The sequence below is a fragment of the Phalacrocorax aristotelis genome, chromosome 6, assembly GCF_949628215.1.
Source record: "Phalacrocorax aristotelis chromosome 6, bGulAri2.1, whole genome shotgun sequence".
In the NCBI taxonomy this organism is placed as follows: Eukaryota; Metazoa; Chordata; class Aves; order Suliformes; family Phalacrocoracidae; genus Phalacrocorax; species Phalacrocorax aristotelis.
In genome coordinates this window covers 18,118,821-18,139,309 of record NC_134281.1, presented here as the reverse complement: position 1 = coordinate 18,139,309, position 20,489 = coordinate 18,118,821, and the positions used below count along the sequence as shown (strand labels likewise).

Sequence of the window (20,489 nt, the reverse complement as noted above, 5' to 3'; positions counted from 1 at the left end):
CTAGAAATATCATGGGGTCTCTGTCCTATCCCATCAATTGCGCAGGCCCTGCTTATGCCATTAGTGTTCTCTTTAAGCAAGCAACGCTCAGGAATTATGAACCAATGATTTATAATAAAGCACCAGAAACATCCTCAGCCCTTCAAGAAGGGAAAAATACTGACACCTGTTGTGCTATTTATGAACGCTTTTTGTTCCATTTTTGAAGTAGTGGTGTCCTCCTTACATGAAAAGAAGTTAGCAGGACCAAAGTTGCCATATAAAACACATAACATTGGTTTGAATCTGCTACATGCAGTGGCAGTACCCAGTTGTGCTTTGGCAGAAATGGCTAGGAAAGACAACCAACCCAATGCCACCAGCAGCTGTTTCCATTTCACTTGGATCTCTGCTAGCAATCAGCATGCCATGGCTCCTCCCTGTCAACATCTAATTGTACAAGAGAGGTAACAGTGGCTGTACTGGAGCTGCATTCCTTTCTCTGTTACAGGCCATCAGCACTGGAATAAACAAAGTTCAGCTACGCGGGCAAATGCCCTTCAGAGTTACCTTCTATGGCTCTGCCTTGCTACCTGCCTGCATCCCTCCTCTTTGAGGAACCATCTCTCTTACTCTAGGAATGAGGACTTCTTCCAGGCTCATTTGCTTAAGTTTGTTTGGTGTTGGTTTGTTTCACTGCTAAATATCAAAACCTTGGCATGAAAATGAAGAATTATGAAACCATTTCAACAGTGTGACAGGAACGTCTACTTGTACAAATGCATTAAAATGGTGTTAATCCAAAATACAACATACAAAGATTAGAACCAATGGGAAATTAAATACTTCAAGGATGGCAAAAAAGCTACAAAAAAAGGTAAATGTCTGCTGAATGCAGAGTTACTCAAGACAGCTTTTTGGATTTTTTTACTATAATTTCAGGCCTATTTCCAATTTTATCCTATAACCTACTAATTTATTCCTCCCCCACTGATCTCAATTTCTTTTTCTGTTAAGTTTAAAACAACATTTGGAATTCTCTATGGTTGCACAATATCTTCAAAAGACATGTTTGCATCGCTTATATCCAGTTTAAATCACACACATACTGTTTACTGCATACTGTTTTTTTGCCTCCTCTAAACACCTATGAAGTTAAAAAGGAGCCACTACACATCCATCGTCAGAAGTGTGGACCTGATTTATGTAATGAAAGATAATGATCACATTCCAAACTTACTAGGGAGACATAAAAACAGTAGTAAAATACTTTGTGTATACACTGGGTTGCATTTTACTCATAAGCATGAGGACGTAATGTCATACGAGATTCCTCCCCATGCCTCCAGTGTTCAGCATTTTAGGGATCACAAGAAAAGTACTTTCTTGCATTTCTGCCAAATGAACTTCACTACGTTTTGGTTTTCACCCTAACTATTTTAGACTGTCTGTAGTCCTGGAGTGTTTTTAATCCCTAAATCAGCCCTACTTCAATCCCCTGATGGGCCCTCCAACACATCATCTTACACTTTTTGACAAATACTTCAAGAGCAGAGTGTTAACTCAGACTAATAATCAGTATGTTCAAAGACCTGCTTGTTCTTCCTCAGAAGCACCACTCAAACTCACAGAAAAGCCCTCCCACAGATTCTTCCATCCTATGACCATGGTGATCTCTTGTAGATGAGACCAATGTTAACTCTCCCATGCTTTCTCCCTGCTTCTCACATATGTCAAAAAGCCACAATGAAGTTCAGCCCCAGACAACGTTCAGAAATACTATTTCTTCACAGGAGCAATGAGCAGCTATTTAGTTAAACAAAAAACAGCTCTATCCCCAAATTCTTATTAAGTAATCATCTACTATGATGATCACCATTAACAGTTGGTACTGTTAAAGCATTGCTTAATGACTCTGAGGAGGAACTGTATGTTAATGCTTTAGCAAGGGATTAGTTGTTTGCTAGCTGCAGGTGAAAAGCATGTTTTGGAGACAAGGCACAGAAGGGCCCAGACTTGATGGGAGGAGAATACTGCAGAAATTAGACTATAGGTGAATATTGGGTGGGGGAAAGGAGAGGGATCTGAACAGAGTTTACCTATAGACTGCAGTATAATAGAGGAGGCAAGAGAGACAGAGATTATTCACCAGAACAGAGTCCTACTGCCAACCACTCCTTTAGGCATCACCTTAGATAAAGCTTGGCTAATAGCACAGGGTACCAGAGCAGGCTCAAGTAACACTCTGCTACACTGCAGCATGAAGGAATTAGGGGAAAGTAAGGCCTGAGCTGGAGGTCAAGTGAGGGATCTGATAGAGATAAGCTGACAAGAAGATAAAGACAAGTTTATCAAAAACACTACTAAAAAGTTAAGGGTTTGAACTAGCCACACTTTTATTCTATGAAACTATTGCAGAATATTCTCAGTTCTTACAGTCATAGGTACCTTATTCATTGCAAAATTAAAGAGCAAATCATACCTGAGTCAGAACATCCAGCTGTCCCATAATATGCTCCAAGGTATTTGCCAGACTGGTCTCCTCCTCTTGCTGTGCATGGTTCCTACCAGAATCCTGAGGTTTTGTTTTCTTAAGATGAACACCACAATCCATTTCTGATTGCTAGAAAAATAAACAGACAATCTGCCATTGTGATGCAAACAACTGGAGAAGGATTGCTGTTTCATAGAGGCTAAACAGTAAAGAACAGTTTATGTTGGGGCCATCTATGCTATTAAAAACAGACAAAAGAGAACAGGAATTGTTTGTTCTTGCCACAGCTGGAAAAGGAAAAGCTGCTACAGACTTCTCTGTCTTTACCAGGTGGCGGGGGGTTTTTTTTTGTTGTTTTCAGGGGGTGGAAGGGGGCTGTTCATTTTTAAACCTTCATCAGGAAAGGCAAACCTTAGATAACAATCCTGAAGCAATCCTGCAAGGTTCAAGTTTTGTATGTGCAAAGAGCTTTGGCACGCTCATGTGGCACACAGGAATAGACTGTACAGGTAAATGGACACTTATGGGAGCCACATGGAAGTACTACATCCAAATTCTAAGAATTAAGTCAGCTACCCTGAGAGAAATGCAATTATTCCACTCCAACAGTGCAGTAAAAACCTCTCTCCATGTTTGGTAGTTGTAAGAAGGCAAGGATGCAGTACTGTAGTTAAGTTCAGCAAAAGCAAGACATTCCAATACACATTAAAACAGACAGTTTTGATTTAGTCACTTCAATTTTGTTTATATCTTGAACTGGTTTTCCCTACACAATGAGGTTAAGAACAAGTTTACTTTGAAGTTTCAATTTCAACTCTTTTAGTTATGCAAGCTTGAATATTTCACTCAGAATAAATTAAGTTTTAAAAGTACAAATAGATCTTTACTGTAGAACTTATTCTTCTTTCTTTCTCTTTCAACATGGTATCTCTCTTCTAGAACAAACACTATTTGCATTATTTATCTGCATTACTGCCAACAGAAGTTCATCTAACCAAATAAGGTAGCCAACTGATTAAGCAATTGCAGACTTAAGTTTCTCAATTTACGCTAACAGACGAGATTTTAATCTAAAGCCAAGATCGCAGCACTCAAAACAGTTCTCCATGGCCCAATGCCTGGTACAGTTCCATCCCATGCACTTATTACTCACATAAATGACTGAAGTTTGCAAATCAACAAAGCAGCAAGGAATTCTGACGGATTGAAAAATAGTCTCTAAGTTCTCCCACATGTACTTTTTCTAAGCAAGAAACTAAGAGTTTTTTCCATCACTTCTCTCATACGCACTATTACAAATGCATTTCTCAACAGCACTGTATTGATTTACCTGTTCATCTCTATTTTTGATGCCAGGTGTACGCAGATGTGCAACTAAGCTGCAACAAGACGTTAGACCAGCTCACATGACTTTAAACCCAAAACTGTTGTTTAGTGCATTATTAAGATATATATACACAGATATATGTATACACACATATACCCACATTTTTTTATATTTAAAATTTTTTATATATATATAAATATATATATAAAAAACCTTGTGCTGCTGGGAGACACTGATTTAGGCCACAGAAATGCTCCCGAGGCTGAAGTCCAGCCCAACAGTTAGGCAAAACTAAGCAATAAGCAGCGCAAAGAACAGAAACATGACTACACAGGGAAGGTGGAGGTGGGGCAGGGAGAGAAGAGGCCACAGCACTAGTAGGCTTATGACAGGAGAATGGCTTGCTGCTGTCCACTAACTGCTGGCAAGGACTGACCATTCTTCCAGACCCTGCCAACTAAGGTATCCTCATACAGTCAAGCATCACAAGACCAGTTTTACGTAAGGAGCAGGAAAATAAATGAAAGGTTTAAAGGATGCACATAACAACTGCTCCACAGGGATCATCATGCTACACCACAAGCTTGGGATGCAGCTGGGTATCAGGTGGTACCAGCCACGTCAGCCTCCGCTAATTTGCTTCCTCCCACTTGCTTGGATAATTTGGATTATCTACAGGCCCTAGGCCAACACAGCCCATGCTCTGGGTCACACTGCACAGCCCCAGCATGGGAGCCACACTCCAACTACTTCTGTGCTCAGGCAGCCCAAGAGCCACACGTTGCTCACCAATACATTGATTTAATCAACTAAAATATGCTCTTGCAGAGATGAGATAAAGCCAGCCTTACTAAGCTGCTATTTGCTGTTTAAACTTAAAAGTAAAAACAAGAAAGCCAAAACACTGCTTTTCAATGGGTTATTAGCATTAAAAAGCATGTTTTCTTGTTATTTTAAGGCTGACTATCATATTTTGATGATGTCACTTTAGGCCAGTCAATCATGGCACAGCAGAAATTTGAGTGAGCCAACACTGCATACAACCTGCACTTAAAAACCCCAAATGATGATGAGCTATCCACTTGAAAAGCCATTAGAACAAGCTGACTCACAGAAGCAGAAAAATGACTGTACCGACATATTTTCTTTATCTTTATAGCATATGTCAGACAGCTTTTCATAAAAAGCTGCTGGGATATTCTCGTTGCTGCAGTCCACAAAGTTTAAGAGTCTGGCATATTTGCAAGGGCAATATTACATAGATGTTCTCACACCTGATGCTTTAGGGGTCAGATGTCAAGTTGAAGCAGCAGCTGTTTGTCACTGATGCTACATTCTGCTGATCACCTCACAGGCTACATACCACCCCCATGAAAATCCAAGCAAGCCACCTCCATGAAGCCTGTGCGGGCTCCTGAAGGCACTCTGAATGGTGGCAATACTCCCAGGAACAGAAGTATATCTAAATTTAAAAAACAGAAGCATGACAATATGGCATACTGCCCCACTTCAACCACAACTACTTGAAAGGTTGCTTACAGCCCATCATCATCAAGAAGATAACATGTAGCTCATGCCTGCAGCCATGAAGTTCTGAGTTAATTCATCTATCTAAACTAGGGACAGATTCAGCCAGCAAATAAAAAAAGAAACCCTATGTGAATGCGTCATGAAGAGGTATTTCCAAAAGGGAGGTTCTCAACTGACCAAGATCTTTGAATACTCAGTTCTAGGAACAAGCACATCCTACCTGGCCTACCCTGCCATAGCAGGTGCAAAAAACCAAAATATCCAACACCCACACCTACAGACAGCAGTTTGAATCACTGCCCACAGTCAGGCAGAGAAGCTTAAGTCAGTTTGCTCTAGCTTCTTACTCATTCCACCCACACTGATGGCATCAAGCTGCAATATGAAGTCTGGGTCCCATCCAAGTAGGCTTCTCAAAGTGGGGCCCTATCTACAGCATTCAATAAGGGTTAAGCCTGGATTTGCCCAATGCAGGCATGTCCAGCGCAAGGTGGAGCTCACTGAAAATGCCTGCAAGCTCTCAGCTAGCCACACAGAAATAGTGCAAGCTGCAAATGAAGCCCATGAGGTACAGAACAGCAGAAGGACATGAGCAAAGCGTCAGCTGATGGCCAACCCAGCCAAGGTGAACATGCACACTGCTGCATCTCAAAGGCACAGCACTTTCCTTTTCACATGCAAATGCAGAGCATTTGCATCCATCTGGATCAGATTAACTAGACTAATTTCAATTCACTTTTTTTGAAGAGGCTGAGGAACCCAAGTAGGTATATTTGTATTGACACTACCCAAACCACGTCCCTCTGCTACCACCTGACAGAAGCCTTGTGAACAGAGGGTAACAGCAATACCATGGCCTTCCTACCTTGGCATCAAAAAGAAAAACAGGGTGAGTCTTTTTAATTCTTTTGGATTTTTTCATGCCAAAAACTTTTTTTTTTTTTTAATACAGTCAAGGAAAGCTTTGCCTGCTAAGAAAACACAACTGGGACTTCACAGGGTCAATGCTGGGGCATTTTACAAGTGTCCTAAATCCACATGGGCACTGAGAATTGTGTTTTATGTTAATTTTAGAAAGCTGCCAAACATTTTGATGAGCTCAAACACCCTTCATTAAAAAAAAAACTAGAAAGACTGCAATGCTGAGAGGGACAGGTTGTCTTCCATAAGCACTCACCTGGACTTCCGTCATAGTTCAAATACAGCAGTGACACCAGTTGAAGCTGCGTTACAAAGGCAATAAGGCTGCTTCTACTGAACCCTTATTACAGATTCCAAATTTGACAGTGGTAAGCATCATTGTGGGGTCCTTCAGGGGAAGCTTTGCCTTTTACATTTTAACAAAAGATGGGAACATTGGGAAAAACTTTTCCTTAACAGCCAGACTACAACTTGTACTTATCACTAACTTAGTGGCCAGTACATTTGAAAGAAAATGTGCACTCAACATGAAGAGCTGGATTACTTTAGCTTTTTCAAATTTTTTAAAAGAGGATTAAGTTATCCCTGCTACTCTCCATAAGAACGAACAAGAAACCCCTCAGAGACCAAACTACAGCCATCCTTCTCCCAATAGCAATCTATATCATGTGGTGAGCCAGCCACTAGTGATTTTAAAAAACATTGCAGATTTATAGAAAGAGCCCTGAAATATGCACTGGCTTCATGACGGTCTCAGTACTGATAAGCATCACTATTACAGGGAGACACACTCATGCTCCCATTTCACTCACCTGCAAGGTAAAGCACCAGATGAATGCTGGGGGACATGCAGCAGAAACAATGACACTGCTGCAGAGGTTTAATCTATTTTAGTCAAGAGTTCAAGTGTGCCATTTATTCACACAACTGAACAAATGTATTTGCCATTAAATATCTTATTACAACATCTGCTTATTAAGCACTGGGACTATAGCAAGAAGCAGCTGAACATTAAAGGAAGAATAGATGAGCAGTTTCAGAATACAATACAGCTCTCAGTGACAAAGGGAAAACAGAAGTGATTTATTTATAGCAACCACTTAAAGACAGCACAGTGCAACTACTCAGGGGAAGGGGAAATTAATCAGCCTTCATTCCGCAGGTCTCTTATAGAGCCTCCTATGAAAATTCTTCTGGCTAAACAGCATTCTGGCCAGCTATTATAGTGCCGATTGAGGTGTGGGGGGCAAGTATTAAGTACACAACACATGTACATCCATAGTAAAACTGCAAGAGACATTTAAAAAATGTCATTTTGCTTTCTGAATGGTGAAATTAAGATATATTGACAGGGTAACTACCTACCTGAATCTTATACCTACTAATAAAAAGTAGGATTCTTCTAATTCAGTCCAGAGGAAATATTTATTTTCCCTTCTATTCTGCCCTCTCCTCTGTAAGGGAGAAACTGAGTGGTACAAGGGGGATAGGTTCAGGTCTACCTTTAAGTCCCTTTAAATCAATTTCCACAGTATATCTACTGCTTTGGGTTTGTTTGTTAAAGATAATACGATGTTATCAAGAATTAATTTTCAAGTATCTAGAAAGATGGCATTCCCTTTAAGCAACACATACATCCAATGTATTCAATTCAAAACAGACATCCAGTGTAGTAAAATTCACTAAGTGCAATTAAATACACTACCTTAACTGAAAAAAATTCCCCTAGAAACAGAGGAGCAGAAAACTCCCAAAGGTGGATGTACACTGTTTATTCAGACTCCAATTCTACTAATCCAAATGAGAGAAATACCATTAAAGTCTTCGATTTCAAGGCCTTATTTTCACCACAGGTAAAGTGATATTTCAGATGTGTTCCCAGAGAGCAACAGTGACATCCAGTGGAAGCATATTAGCTTCAAGGTAAGCTCCACAGGAAGGTCAGATAGAATACACCACGCTAGATTGGAGGAATCATTAAAAACTGCAAGGTAACCTCATTTCTCCCTGCTATGTACAAAATATCACTGACTGAACACAGCTCTCTAAGCACAAGCACATTTCTCTAGACTGGAAAAGCACCCCTACTTCAAGGCAGCACGGAAATTTCTGGAGCAATCACATTCTTCATGACTTGCATTACTCCATATCAGGTCATTATCCAGACCACCACAGGGTAACAACTAGAATTGCAACACAAGTTTAATTAGTTCTGTGAAAGAATTAGTAGGACTGTTCATCCCTGCTCACCTTTTATTTCAGGATTGAAGTTGTGATAACATGGGGATTTGGGAGGGAAGGGGAGAAAAAGAGAAGATAGGTAAAAAGAACACATTACTTCCCTTTCATTTTTGTTTGGATTTTTGCTTCACACCAAAAGGTAAGTTGAGTTAGATAAGCAAGTGGCCAGAAATTATTTAGACAGAACCCTTCTCTCTATTGGTGCTACTATAAATACAAGTTAAAACATTAAAACTTGGCACCTCTACAGTAATAGCCATGTTTTGCCATAGACAAATAAATAATAAGCCTGTGATAACCCTAAGATATAGAGTTAATAGGTAATCTAAATCCCTTTAAATCCCAACGCACCCTTGTGCCAAAGCCTAAGTGAACCACTGGCAGAGGCAGGCAGATAGAGTAAGGTTTGTGTAATTTAAGTGAAGCAGCATCACACCATCCAGCTCTGCTGACCAAGTTGCCAGAAAGGAAAGAAACAGTGGTAACAACTCATGGCCAGCTACAGTATTCAAAACATGCATGAAACCAGCTTATCCACACACAGAAGACTGCACCTGGACTGAAATTTGCATTTGCTTACAGAAAGACTAGAATCCTATCTCTGCAAGTGATGCTGTTCGGCAATCTTCAGCCAAGAGCAGGTCCTCACCCTGCTCCTGCCTGCCAGAAGGGAAAAGCTGTTCCCCTCCTGTGTTCCAGTGACCTTGTTCTTCTGGTTCACTGTCTGTTTGTCTGCTTAACCTACACTTTGTAAGTGTCACTTTTAAACCAAGACACATTAGTATCGTGGTTTCTGAAGTAATTTCAGCTAATAAGCAGCTACATGGCCTGCTAAAAGCAGCAGAGCTACATGCTGTCCATGGTTCTCAGTTGGCTTATATGAGCACCGCTGTATATACGATGGCATCAACTGGTTGTGTGCCAGCTGAGATCAGGCTCATGGTTTTTTGTGCTATGTGATCTTTGCTTTTTACAAAAAATTCAAGGAAAGTAGATCCCTGCACTGATTTCTAATAGATGAATGTATCTGGCACTGGAGGGAATAGAAATCACAGTTCCTGATAAGATCTGGCAAAGGGGATGGCCACAACCCAAAACCAGTAAGGAATGTACCTCTAATAAAGCTAGGGTTTCTAAATGACTAGCAATTAATGCAATACTACATTAATTCAGTCTTACTAAGGAAAGATACTAAAATAATAGGAACTAATTTTCAATAGTGAGCTCCTTTCCAATTTGAGTTACATTTTAAATAGCTAAAAAACCCTCTACAGATGCTGAAGAATAATGGGAAAGTTTTGCACGTATTACATTTCCAAAAGCACAAATGGTGTTTCTGTGATGAGTGAAAATGGGAAACAGTGATGCCAGACACGGAAAGACCAGTGAAAGAGTGCATGGACAGGTGAAACAATCACTACCAACTGTTCAAAAAGATAAAGCAGGTCTGTATTTATTGAGAAGGAATAGCTAAGGGTAGCCTTCAACATTTTAGATTTGTCTTTTCCTGCTTCACATAGTCATTTTACCTCCCTTAACCAATTCTCCCCTCTCATCAGTCCTAGTGTTCTCTCAGGAGATATGAAGAGGTCTTCCAGAACTTAGGATGGAATAATTAAGCTTTGTTGTACAGGCAATGCTCAGCTGGCTATCCCAGCACTGCTCCAGGAGGATAACAGCACCAAAAAAAATCTCAGAGGAACAGTTTTGAGTGGAAATAAGCCACAACAGGAACTAAAAGATAAATATGAGAACCATTGGTAAAAAAGTTTCACCAAGAATTAAACTACTGTTCTCTGGACCCACTTAAGATCACTCTTGGGAAAAGCACCCAGGGAAAAGCAGCCAAACACTGAAACAAAGTGTTTATCCTCAGCCTTGGGTTATCCAGCTACAGGTTCTTTTACACTAAAAGCAACAGCCTCCAAGGCAAGAAGCAAAGACACACAGAGTGATCTCCTGAAGTGTAAACAATAGCTTCCAGCTCATTTTCTTCATCAGAATCATTTGCCTTTTTCTAATGAAGCGTGTAACATACATATCATGTGCATGCCTGTGTGTTACTTAAATATAAATGCATGTTATGTATATATACACACATGTAAACATATGCAGACACACACACGTAACATGCTTATTTGTTATTATTCTTGCTTGAGGTTTGGATTTTAGCAGAAAAGTTTGAGATCTTAGAAACTTTTAAAGCTTGAGCCATCTTCATCCAACTCAAAGCTGACACAGACTAGCAGCTTGGCAAAAAATATGAATCTTGCCTCCATCTCTTCTTTGAATTATGACTCAAGCATTAAAACAAGCCACATACAGCGGCAAACTAAGTGGCTGAATTTACATTAATTAGCCTGAGATAGTGAACTTGAAAGACAATTTTTATTCTGACCAATAATGACTTGTCAGGACTTGCCTTATTGTTCCAGAGCCTTAACAAATCTATTTACTGTAAGATGACAGAAATTAAAAGTTGATCCTCTTATTTCTGCAAAAAATCTTGTCAAACAAGAACTCATGGGAAAACAGCCATAGCAGATATGGCTGCTCCCATCCACTAACTGTTGCATTCAGAGCCTCTTGGAAAGCCAAGCTGAGGGTGCCTATACCCTGCCTTTTCCTCTCTCTCAAGTTCCTCATCAAGACAAGGTATGAGAACTCTGATAAACGGCCTGCAACAATGTCTAAAAGATTGTTAATGCACAAAATCAGCAAAGACATAAGCTTTCATTTGTTTGTCATGTACACCCTTTTCTACTTACATTGACCAGGTCAAAAGAAAAGCAAACACAAAAGTTTCAGGGGAAAGAGCAACAACAGAGGGGCAAAACCATCAGCTCGTGAAAAATTCAGTTTCACACAGCAACAACAAAAAAACCTGAAAGAGTATTAGAGGGCTAGCCAGAAAGAAGCTCTGCTGTTGGCTGTTTGTGATGTAGACACTCATATAGCTGAGTGAGAGAAAATGATTTATTTTGCTCTGATGCAGCCTCACAATCAAATTAAGATGCAGAAAATTGGCACGATTTGCAGTGAGGCTCTGCAAAGAGCACGGTCAACTCATATAGCTGAATAGTTCTGCTCAGATGAACTTGGGCTTCCTGATATGAAGAAACCTGGTACTGTTGCTAGCCTTTATTCTCCAGTGAATTAGAGCCCGGCTCTAGAGCTCAGTTGGACCCAGCTTTTTAAACAATGAAACAAAGGGGTTACTCCCTCAGGGGCTACCCACAAAACAGATGATGCAACACTGATGCCTTCCTGCCTGATGTTCTGGGCTGGAACCAGGATATCTGTATGAGGGTGAAAGAGTTCAGATAGACCTGTAAACACACAACATAAGATGAAATTTCTCTCTCTTTCATTAACAAGAACATGTGTTTATAAATGAATGGGCAGTGGGCTCTTTCTGGCCCACATTAGCCATAGTTCCTACTAACCATACTACCACAATGGAAAGAACGATTATTTTACCAGCGTCTGAGGATGCTGAACCAGGCAGGAAGAGATCAAGCAAACATCCTCAATTAGCCAGGCTTGCTCACCACAACAGCTCCCTTACTGGATTAAGTGTCTGGTACCTCTTGGGGCTTAGAGCTCATCCCGCTCTAAATCTTTGGTTTCCAACAATCTGAGTGGAAGACACCATGAGATCACACTTCCTGCACAGAAAGACCTACTAGCTGCTCTCGCTAGAAGAAGGACACAAGCAAAGAAAATTACATTATTCTGGCTCTGACAAGGTTTCCAAGCACAGCCTGTTCAGGCATAGGCCAAAGTAGAGATCCAGCATTGTCTACACCACAAAGGTGGAAGAAGAAAGAAGCCTCTTCCGCTGTTCCTGTTGAACCCTCTGCCTCCTTAAAAAAAAACAGAAACAAACCACACACCCAAACAAAACACCAAACACCACCCAAGATCACACATTGCAATAGGCTTACATGAGCACGTTTCCTTCAGCGAAACAAGAGTGAAGGTTAGGCAGCTATGAGTAACCATCTGCAACTGCATGGCTTGTCAGGATGTGGGGAAGAGGTGCTGAACATCCTGTGGTCAGTAATAGTAAGACTCCTGCCCATCCCTATGAAACTTCTGCTCAGACAGCCAAGCAAGTAGAAAACAGTGAAAAGAAACATCTTGAGCACTCATTACACCGTTGTTGTTTTAAGTAAATAATCTACCTACCTATTCCAAGAAGAAGACAATCATGTATCAGACTAAAGGTTCCTGGAGTAGGAATGCATCCTCCAAAAAACAAGAGGACAAGCACATCAGGAAAAATAATCATTTTGCAGACCACATTTATCCTGAAGGTTGAAGACTGGATCCCCTGCTGTTCAATACAGGATTCCTCCCTTATAACTCCTTAAAATAAATAAATAGAAGGGGGTGGAGGAGGTGCAAACGACAACATACATTCACATCCAATTGCAAAGTGCTGCAGCTCTGTGCAATGAAACTGCTTCCCAGGAGGGGATTTCACAGCAAGAAAAACAAGACAAAAAATGGACAAAAGTATTCATAAGTATTAATGGATGCCAAAATTAGAGACAGTTACCAATTTGGAAGCCAAAAGGTCAAAAAAGAAAAGGCACATCTGGCCTATGAGTAACTCAGGAAGAATTTATTTACACAAGGAACAAGTGGCTGACAGAATGAACTGCTGCAGTCAGCACAGAGACCACAAGCTGAGCACAGGAGGCACCCAAGGTCACCAAACAAAACCAGCAAGGCAGGGAGGTGGAGTCAGCTCTGGACATTCTGTTATAGGCCTCAGCCAGCTTTATGATCAGATCAGGTTTTTTGGAATTAGTCTCCAATCCTATTCAAGAGAACTATTTTGGGAAAATTGCTATTGAAGAAATAAGCTTAGTCCAACACCTGGAGAAAAATTTTCAAACCAGCAGTATAGGAAGAGGCCTAAATGACTGTCTTAACCAAAAGACACATTTGAAGAGTCATGGGCTACTTGTTTAAAAGTCCTTTTCACTGAAGCCTACTCTTCCTAAGCTTCACTTTGTGAAGTCTGTCATGCCATTGGCTTTCAAAGGTGGTAGCTCCACAACTGAGTACCATTTAACTTCAAAGGAGCTAAAGATATTTAGAACATCTGTGCTCTTGAATTCCAAAAGAGCAGAAAGACTTCTTGGCAAGAAAGTAATAGAGGACAACTCTGTACCTCTGTCCATGTCTCCCAAATTACCCTACCAAGGAATTACCTGCTTTTGAGTGAGTCTGCACATCCACTCACATGAGCAGGTCTTTCAGAGACCTACCAGAAGCTCAAAACTGAGCTGCATACATTTAAGTTATATGGTTGCAGAATTCACAGCTGAAGTGGCAAGAGAAACACTTCCCCATCACCTATAAGCTTATGGTCTGCTGTACCTACAACCCCTCTCATCAGAACACCCTTAGTTTGAGATAAATAGAATATATACAATCCTTACAGACTATACATTTTACTGCCTTTTGGATGCCTGAACCTCCCACTCCGGCTGTTCAAGACAGCTGTGCCTCTGAGGTACTGCAACACAAACACATTTTAAAGTAGTTTTCTTTAGACAGCTATATGCAGAAGCTCAGAGTAAAGTTTCTTCATCACCCTCCTCCTTTGCAAAGCAGTATTTTGCAGTTACAACATAGCTAAAGAAGGTTTATGTTTAAACTTAAGAATCTCTATATTGATGAATATTTGATATTTTCTAAAGCATTGCATGGAAAACTATAGTGTAAGCTAAGTTGGTACACAATATTTTTATTCGAAATTGACCACGGATGTTTAACTAAGCACCCCAGCACTTTCTGACTGTCCATGAGACATCAACCATTCAGCATTCGCTCGTAATACTTGACCATACGTAGTCATCTTGGAATTAGTCAACAATAGCAGCAAATCTGTCACATAATGAAACAAGCGTTCTTGTATACTCACATCAGCTGTAACCACATATGTGAAGCTTTCCTTGTATTTGGGAAAAACCATGACCAAACCCCCAAAATAAAACACATTATCAGCCCTCTCTGGAAAGAGCAAATTGTATGACAAATGTTTTCACAACATATCAGATCCATGAACATGTCTTTTGATCTGATCCTGCACAAATCTTCATACAGATAGACCCTTATGCTTACAGTTACTGACCCAAGGACAAGTATAAGAGCCCCATATTTATGAAGTTATGTGCAAAATCTATACCTATTATTCTGACTTCCCTTTGGGTCCTCACCACTCAGTGTTGCAGCTTAAAGAATTAATTTACTCTTACCCCTTATAGATCAAAGCAAACACAAATGCTTATAAGATCCTTTCTTCCCATCAGCTTCACACAGCATGCATCACGAGTGCTTGCCCTTAATTTTGGTTTTCAAAGCAATTATGCAACACTTAATAGCAACAATCATTAGTTAAGAGTAAGCATTTATGTCAGAGCTACTGTAATTCTCATCTAACATTGAGTCTCACATCTACGCTAACAGATATTTATAATTCACTTCTGACAGCTTTAGTGTTTTCTTTATCACACTTTTGTGTCTATGCTTTTACACCATAGTCATGACTGCAGTTCCAGCTCATCATGAGCTTCTTTCATTTGCATTAGTCTTTGCACAGAGTAGTTTTACTTTCAAAGCAAGCTGCATCTCCCAAGCCTCATTTACAGAAAACACAAGCAGGTGGGCAGAGCAACTTTGAAGTTCATGCCTATTGTTGCAAACAAGCTCAATACCCTGATTCATAATGAACTTTAACCAACGGTCTGAGAAAACAGCATCTTCTAAAGGCTCCAGTCTCCCTCTGCCTATAGAAGTAAAAATTGTTTTAGAGCAGGCTTGTTTTCAAGCTCACCAACCTTGACACTGTCTCATGCCTCTTTTATCCCACAGGTTATTTAGGATTCTTTTTTTCTTCGCATTCATCTGGATGACAAACTAGTTTTGATGTTATTCATCAGTTATTTTTTCTTAGAACTTGTATGTTAGTCTGACTCTCCCCATGAGAAACTGGATACTAATCAAAACAGTGGTTGCATAAAAACATTCAGTTCAGTATTTGTGTCAGTTCAGTATTTGTGCTTTCACGACACTTAAGAAAAAAAATTATACAGCTACACATGACAGCATAGGCTCTCCTTGGAAAAACATTTTCTGACTTACATAAAGGGTGGAAACAGATTCAAGATGTGTCAAGAATAGTATTCATGTGTTTTAGGGGTACCAAAACTAAGCAACAACTTATATGCCCATTTTAAATGTAGTTAACATCCCAAAATTCCCTCAAAATCTCAGACTTATTCAAGAAGCAAAATCCCGGTGCACTAACACAGGAGTAGAGAAAGATGAAGCAGCTTCATTTTTCATTGAAGATAAAGGACGCTTCATGAAATCAAGAGCCACAGGTGGCAGCTTCAAGTCTGTTTTTGATGGGAAAAAAATAACTGATCTCAACTACACAAAATCCACCAAAGTACTTCATTATTTAAAAACAGAAACAAAAAACCAAACTCATGTTTTGCTCAAAACAAGGAGGAATTGAATACAGAGTGAAATTTAAGTCTTGCAGTAAGTTGTAGCAGTAACAGTACTCTTAAAGAGCCCAGCATAATATATTTCTAAAAGATAAAAGTAATGAAATTCACTTGTAAAGAGGAAAATAGAAAAGAGAGAGTAGACTGCCATGAATGGGCACGTTATTATGGAGCCAATATTTCCATGCTCAGGTTATAATTATTCCTTAAAATAACAAATCAAGCCATTCTCAGATATATCAGGTTGTTTTTAACAAAGAACATTTAATATAAATTTTAAACTTAACCTGTGGTATTCAAAACACGCTCTCAGACAACATAGTTTATTCTTCCCTTTCTAACTCTACCAATTATAACTGCCTTTTAATATTAAAGCATTGCATTCCTAACAACCTAATACACAAGGATATTGAGTACTAGTCATATTTTTGCATTTGCATTCCCGTGAAGTGTAGTGAGCTCTTCGCAGAGACCAAGTATAGGCTCTAGCATACTGCCTGATATTTTCTTGTAACAGGCAGCCATGATACAGCTGATACCCTCCAAAAAATAGACGATATTGGCTTTGGCAGCACCAATCAGACAAAAATTGAAACTCCACTCCTTTATAGCAGGACAGAGCTGCATCACACATACAAGGCAAAACAATACTCTTAACTGCATGAGAGAGATAACATTTTTGCCTTCAGACTTCGTTGAGTAAGACATTGGTCTTAGCTGTGCCAGCTAGAACCCAAGCTGTCCATTGCATCTACCTTCACCCCTGCTTTTTCACTAGGGATAATTTTACTGTTAAATGCGCTCAAAGGTTTAATTTACAAGTCTCCATTCACGCTTATAGCTAGTCTGGCAGATCTAGTGGAAGCAAGGAGCACAGCAGCAGCGGGGGCAGGTCCTGTGGCTCAGCGCTAGGTTGGGGCAGGCAAGGTGGTTCCTCGAACCCGAGAAGCCCAAGGGTGAGCAGAGGGACCCGTCAGCAGCTGGCAGCTCTCGCAAGCGAGGCTGATGTCCAGCTAACACGGCGTGGGGCGTTGCCAGAAGCAATGGCGGGAGATTTAAACAGCCCCTAGGGAGCGCGGCAACCAGGGCAGGGTGCGCAGGCGGGGACGCCGCAGCCCGCTTGTAGGTCTACAGTTCAGGCAAGTGCTTTGGTCTCTGGCAAAATGGCAGGCACCCGCCTCAGAGCTAAAACCACTGTTCCTACAGAGAAAGCCCCTGAGACCTCTGATGCATCCACCCAGACGGGTCTGGTAAGAAAGGAAACATCAGTACAGGCAGTGGGCTGCAGCAAATGCCCAAACCCCTCTCCCAGTGAAAAGGAAAGTACCTGCACAACGTGTGCACAGGTTGATGACCTGTTACGTCAGGTGGCCAAACCGCAGGAAACAGTTAAGAGGCTGCGCAGTGTTAGAGGAGCTAAGGCCAGAGATAGACAGGTGGTTTCAGAATCATGTTCCTGTGGCAGACACCACCGAAAATGAGGCACCGTGGACCCTGGCGACTCACAGAAGCAGGACTCCACATCAGCCTGCACCCCCCACCATCACAATCAGAAACAGATATGAAGCCTTAATGGCTGGGGACACCCATAAGCAAGGTCTGCAAAGTCCCCTGCACAGGGAAACTTTACGAGCAACATACAGTGGACATCGTAAAAAGAAATGATGAGTGCTTGTGGTGGGTGACTCTCTGTTGAAGGGTATTGAGGAACCCATCTGCTGACCTGACAGGGAGTCACAAGAGGTATGATGACTTACACGAGTCAAGGTTCAAGACATGGCCAAGAGGGTGCCACACCTCATCAGGAGAACGGACTACTATCCACTGCTAAAATTTCATGTAGGCATGAACGACACTGAGAGCTGTAACCTGGGTAAAATCAAAGAAGATTTTCAAGCCCTGGGGGAGCAAGTGAAAACCATCAGCACCCAAGTGATCTTCTCTTCCGTTTTTACAGTTCGAGGGAAGGGGGCAGCCAGAAACAGGCGCATAACGTATATCAACTCCTGGCTACGTGGCTGGTGCCACCGTGAGGGGTTTGGCTTTTATGACAATGGGGTGTTCTTCAATGACAACAACATGCTAGGGAGGGATGGAATCCACCTGTCTAAAAGGGGTAAGGGAATCTTCAGCAGTAGGCTGGCTAACTTGGGGAGGCGGGCTTTAAACTGAAGGACTTGGGGGGTGGGATCCGTTGCGAAAATGCTCACACCAGCACGTCCAACAGGGGAGTAAGTCAGGCCAAGCAGTGTGGTGACAAATGTCCCTTAGCTGTCTCCCAAGAGGTGAAACAGAAGAGTAATCACCTCAAGTGTGTGTATACGAATGCACGCAGTCTAGGAAACAAACAGGAGGAACTGGAGCTCCGTGCCCACTCAGGAGGGTATGGCATCATAGGAGTAACTGAAACGTGGTGGGACAACTCAAATGACTGGGGGATCGCAATGGATGGTTACAGGCTCTTTCGTAAGGACCGGCAGGGCAGAAGAGGTGGAGGAGTTGCACTCTACATTAAGGAAAACCTTGAATGTATCGACGTCAACTGTGGTGATTGCGACTGCTCTATCAAATGCCTCTGGGTTAAAGTCAAAGGGGTCATCTCCAGGCAGGACCTCACAGTGGGCATCTGCTATTGACCTACTAACCATGATGGCGATGCCGACGAAGCAATACTTGGGGCACTAAAGCAAGCTTCTGGCCAACAGAACCTGGTCCTGATGGGTGACTTCAACTACCCAGACATCTGCTGGAAGAACAATATGGCAGCTCGCATGTCATCCACCAAGTTCCTGGAACGCATAGAGGACTGTTTCCTGATACAAATGTTAGATGTGCCAGCCAGGAAGGAGGCGCTGCTGGACTTGCTCTTCACAAACCGAGAAAACCTGCTTTGTTATATCTTGGTTCGCGATAGCCTCGGCTGCAGTGATCATAATATTGTGGAGTTCAGGATCCTGCTGAGCATGCTGAAGGTCAGCTCTAAGACAAGGGTTCTGGATTTTAGAAGAGCAAACTTCAGCTCGCTCAGGGCTCAGTTGGGAGGGATTCCATGGGATGCTGCCATGAAAGACAAAGGAGCTAGTGAGTGCTGGGAGTTTTTCAAGAACTCTCTATTGGAAGCACAAAGCCAATTTATGCCCTACAAAGGAAAGGGAAGTAAGCGGAGCAAGAGGCCCCCTTGGCTCAACCATGAGCTCCTGGGTCTACTCAAATCAAAAAGGGAAGCATACCAGGGATGGAGACATGGAGGATTATCCATCGAGAGCTACGAGGGCATTGCCAGAGCGTGCAGAGACGCAGTTAGGAAAGCAAAAGCCCAGCTCGAATTGAAACTGGCCGTAGATGTAATAAAATAACAAGAAAAGGCTCTTCAGACATGTCAACCATAAGCAGAAAAAGAAGGAAAACATGGGCCCACTGTTAAACAGAAAAGGAGAGTCAATCGCTAATGATGCTGAAAAGGCAGAGGTCCTCAACACCTTCTTCACCTCTGTCTTTACCAGCACTGTAGGGTCCCAGGCTTTGGGAATGAAATTTTAGGTTGTTCCAAACACCGACCCACCATCAGTGAAGGAACAGTACATGAATTACTACAGGAGCTTGGCCCCTACAAATTAATGGGCCCTGACGCCATCCACCCGAGGGCGTTGAGAGAGCTGGCTGACATCATTGCAAGGCCACTCTCCATAATCTGCAAGAAGTCATGGAGAACGGGGAATGTCCCAGAGGACTGGAGGAAGGCAAATGTTACCCCTACCTACAAGAAAGGCTCGAGGGAGGATCCGGGTAACTACAGGCCCATCAGCCTTACTTCAATCCCTGGGAAAGTTATGGAACGAATCCTCCTGAGGGCCATCACAAGTCAAATGAAGCACATGATTGGGAAAAGCCAACATGGCTTCACTAAAGGCAGATCGTGCTTAACAAACCTGGTGGCCTTCTATGATAAAGTGACTTGCCTGGTTGACATGGGGCGGGTGGTGGACATTGTCTACCTGGACTTCTCCAAGGCCTTTGATATGGCCCCCCACAGTCTCCTTCTGGAGAATTTAATGTGTTACGGCCTAGACAAGTGGTCTGTGCAGCGGGTGGGGAACAGGCTGACAGGCCGCACCCAAACGGTGGTGGTAAATAGCTCCTTTTCCCAGTGGCAACCTGCCACTAGTGGAGTCTCCCAGGGATCAATATTGGGCCCAATGTTATTCAATATCTTTATAAGTGGTCAGGGTAACGGCATCAAGTGTAGCCTGATGACGTTTGCAGATGACACCAAGTTGAGTGGGGAAGCAGGCACTCCAGAAGGGAGATATGCTCTGCAGGGAGATCTGGATAGGCTGGAAGAGTGGGCCACAAAGAACCTTATGAAGTTCAACAAGGAGAATTGTAAGGTCTTGCAGCTGGGAAAACATAATCCGGGAGTGCAGCACAGACTGGGATCCACCTGGCTGGAGAGCAGCTCTGTGGA

The 20,489-nt window shown here is 41.9% G+C and overlaps 1 protein-coding gene across 3 annotated transcripts in view; it reads right to left on the bottom strand.

The window, feature by feature from the left end:
• POC1A (POC1 centriolar protein A) overlaps nucleotides 1-20,489 on the bottom strand; it is an 80,265-nt gene that overhangs the window by 11,829 nt on the left and 47,947 nt on the right. For all 3 annotated transcript variants that reach the window (XM_075096314.1, XM_075096317.1, XM_075096316.1), the window contains exon 10: nucleotides 2,462-2,602. In XM_075096314.1, coding sequence (XP_074952415.1) covers nucleotides 2,462-2,602 — 141 coding nt within the window. The remainder of the gene's footprint in view (nucleotides 1-2,461; nucleotides 2,603-20,489) is intronic.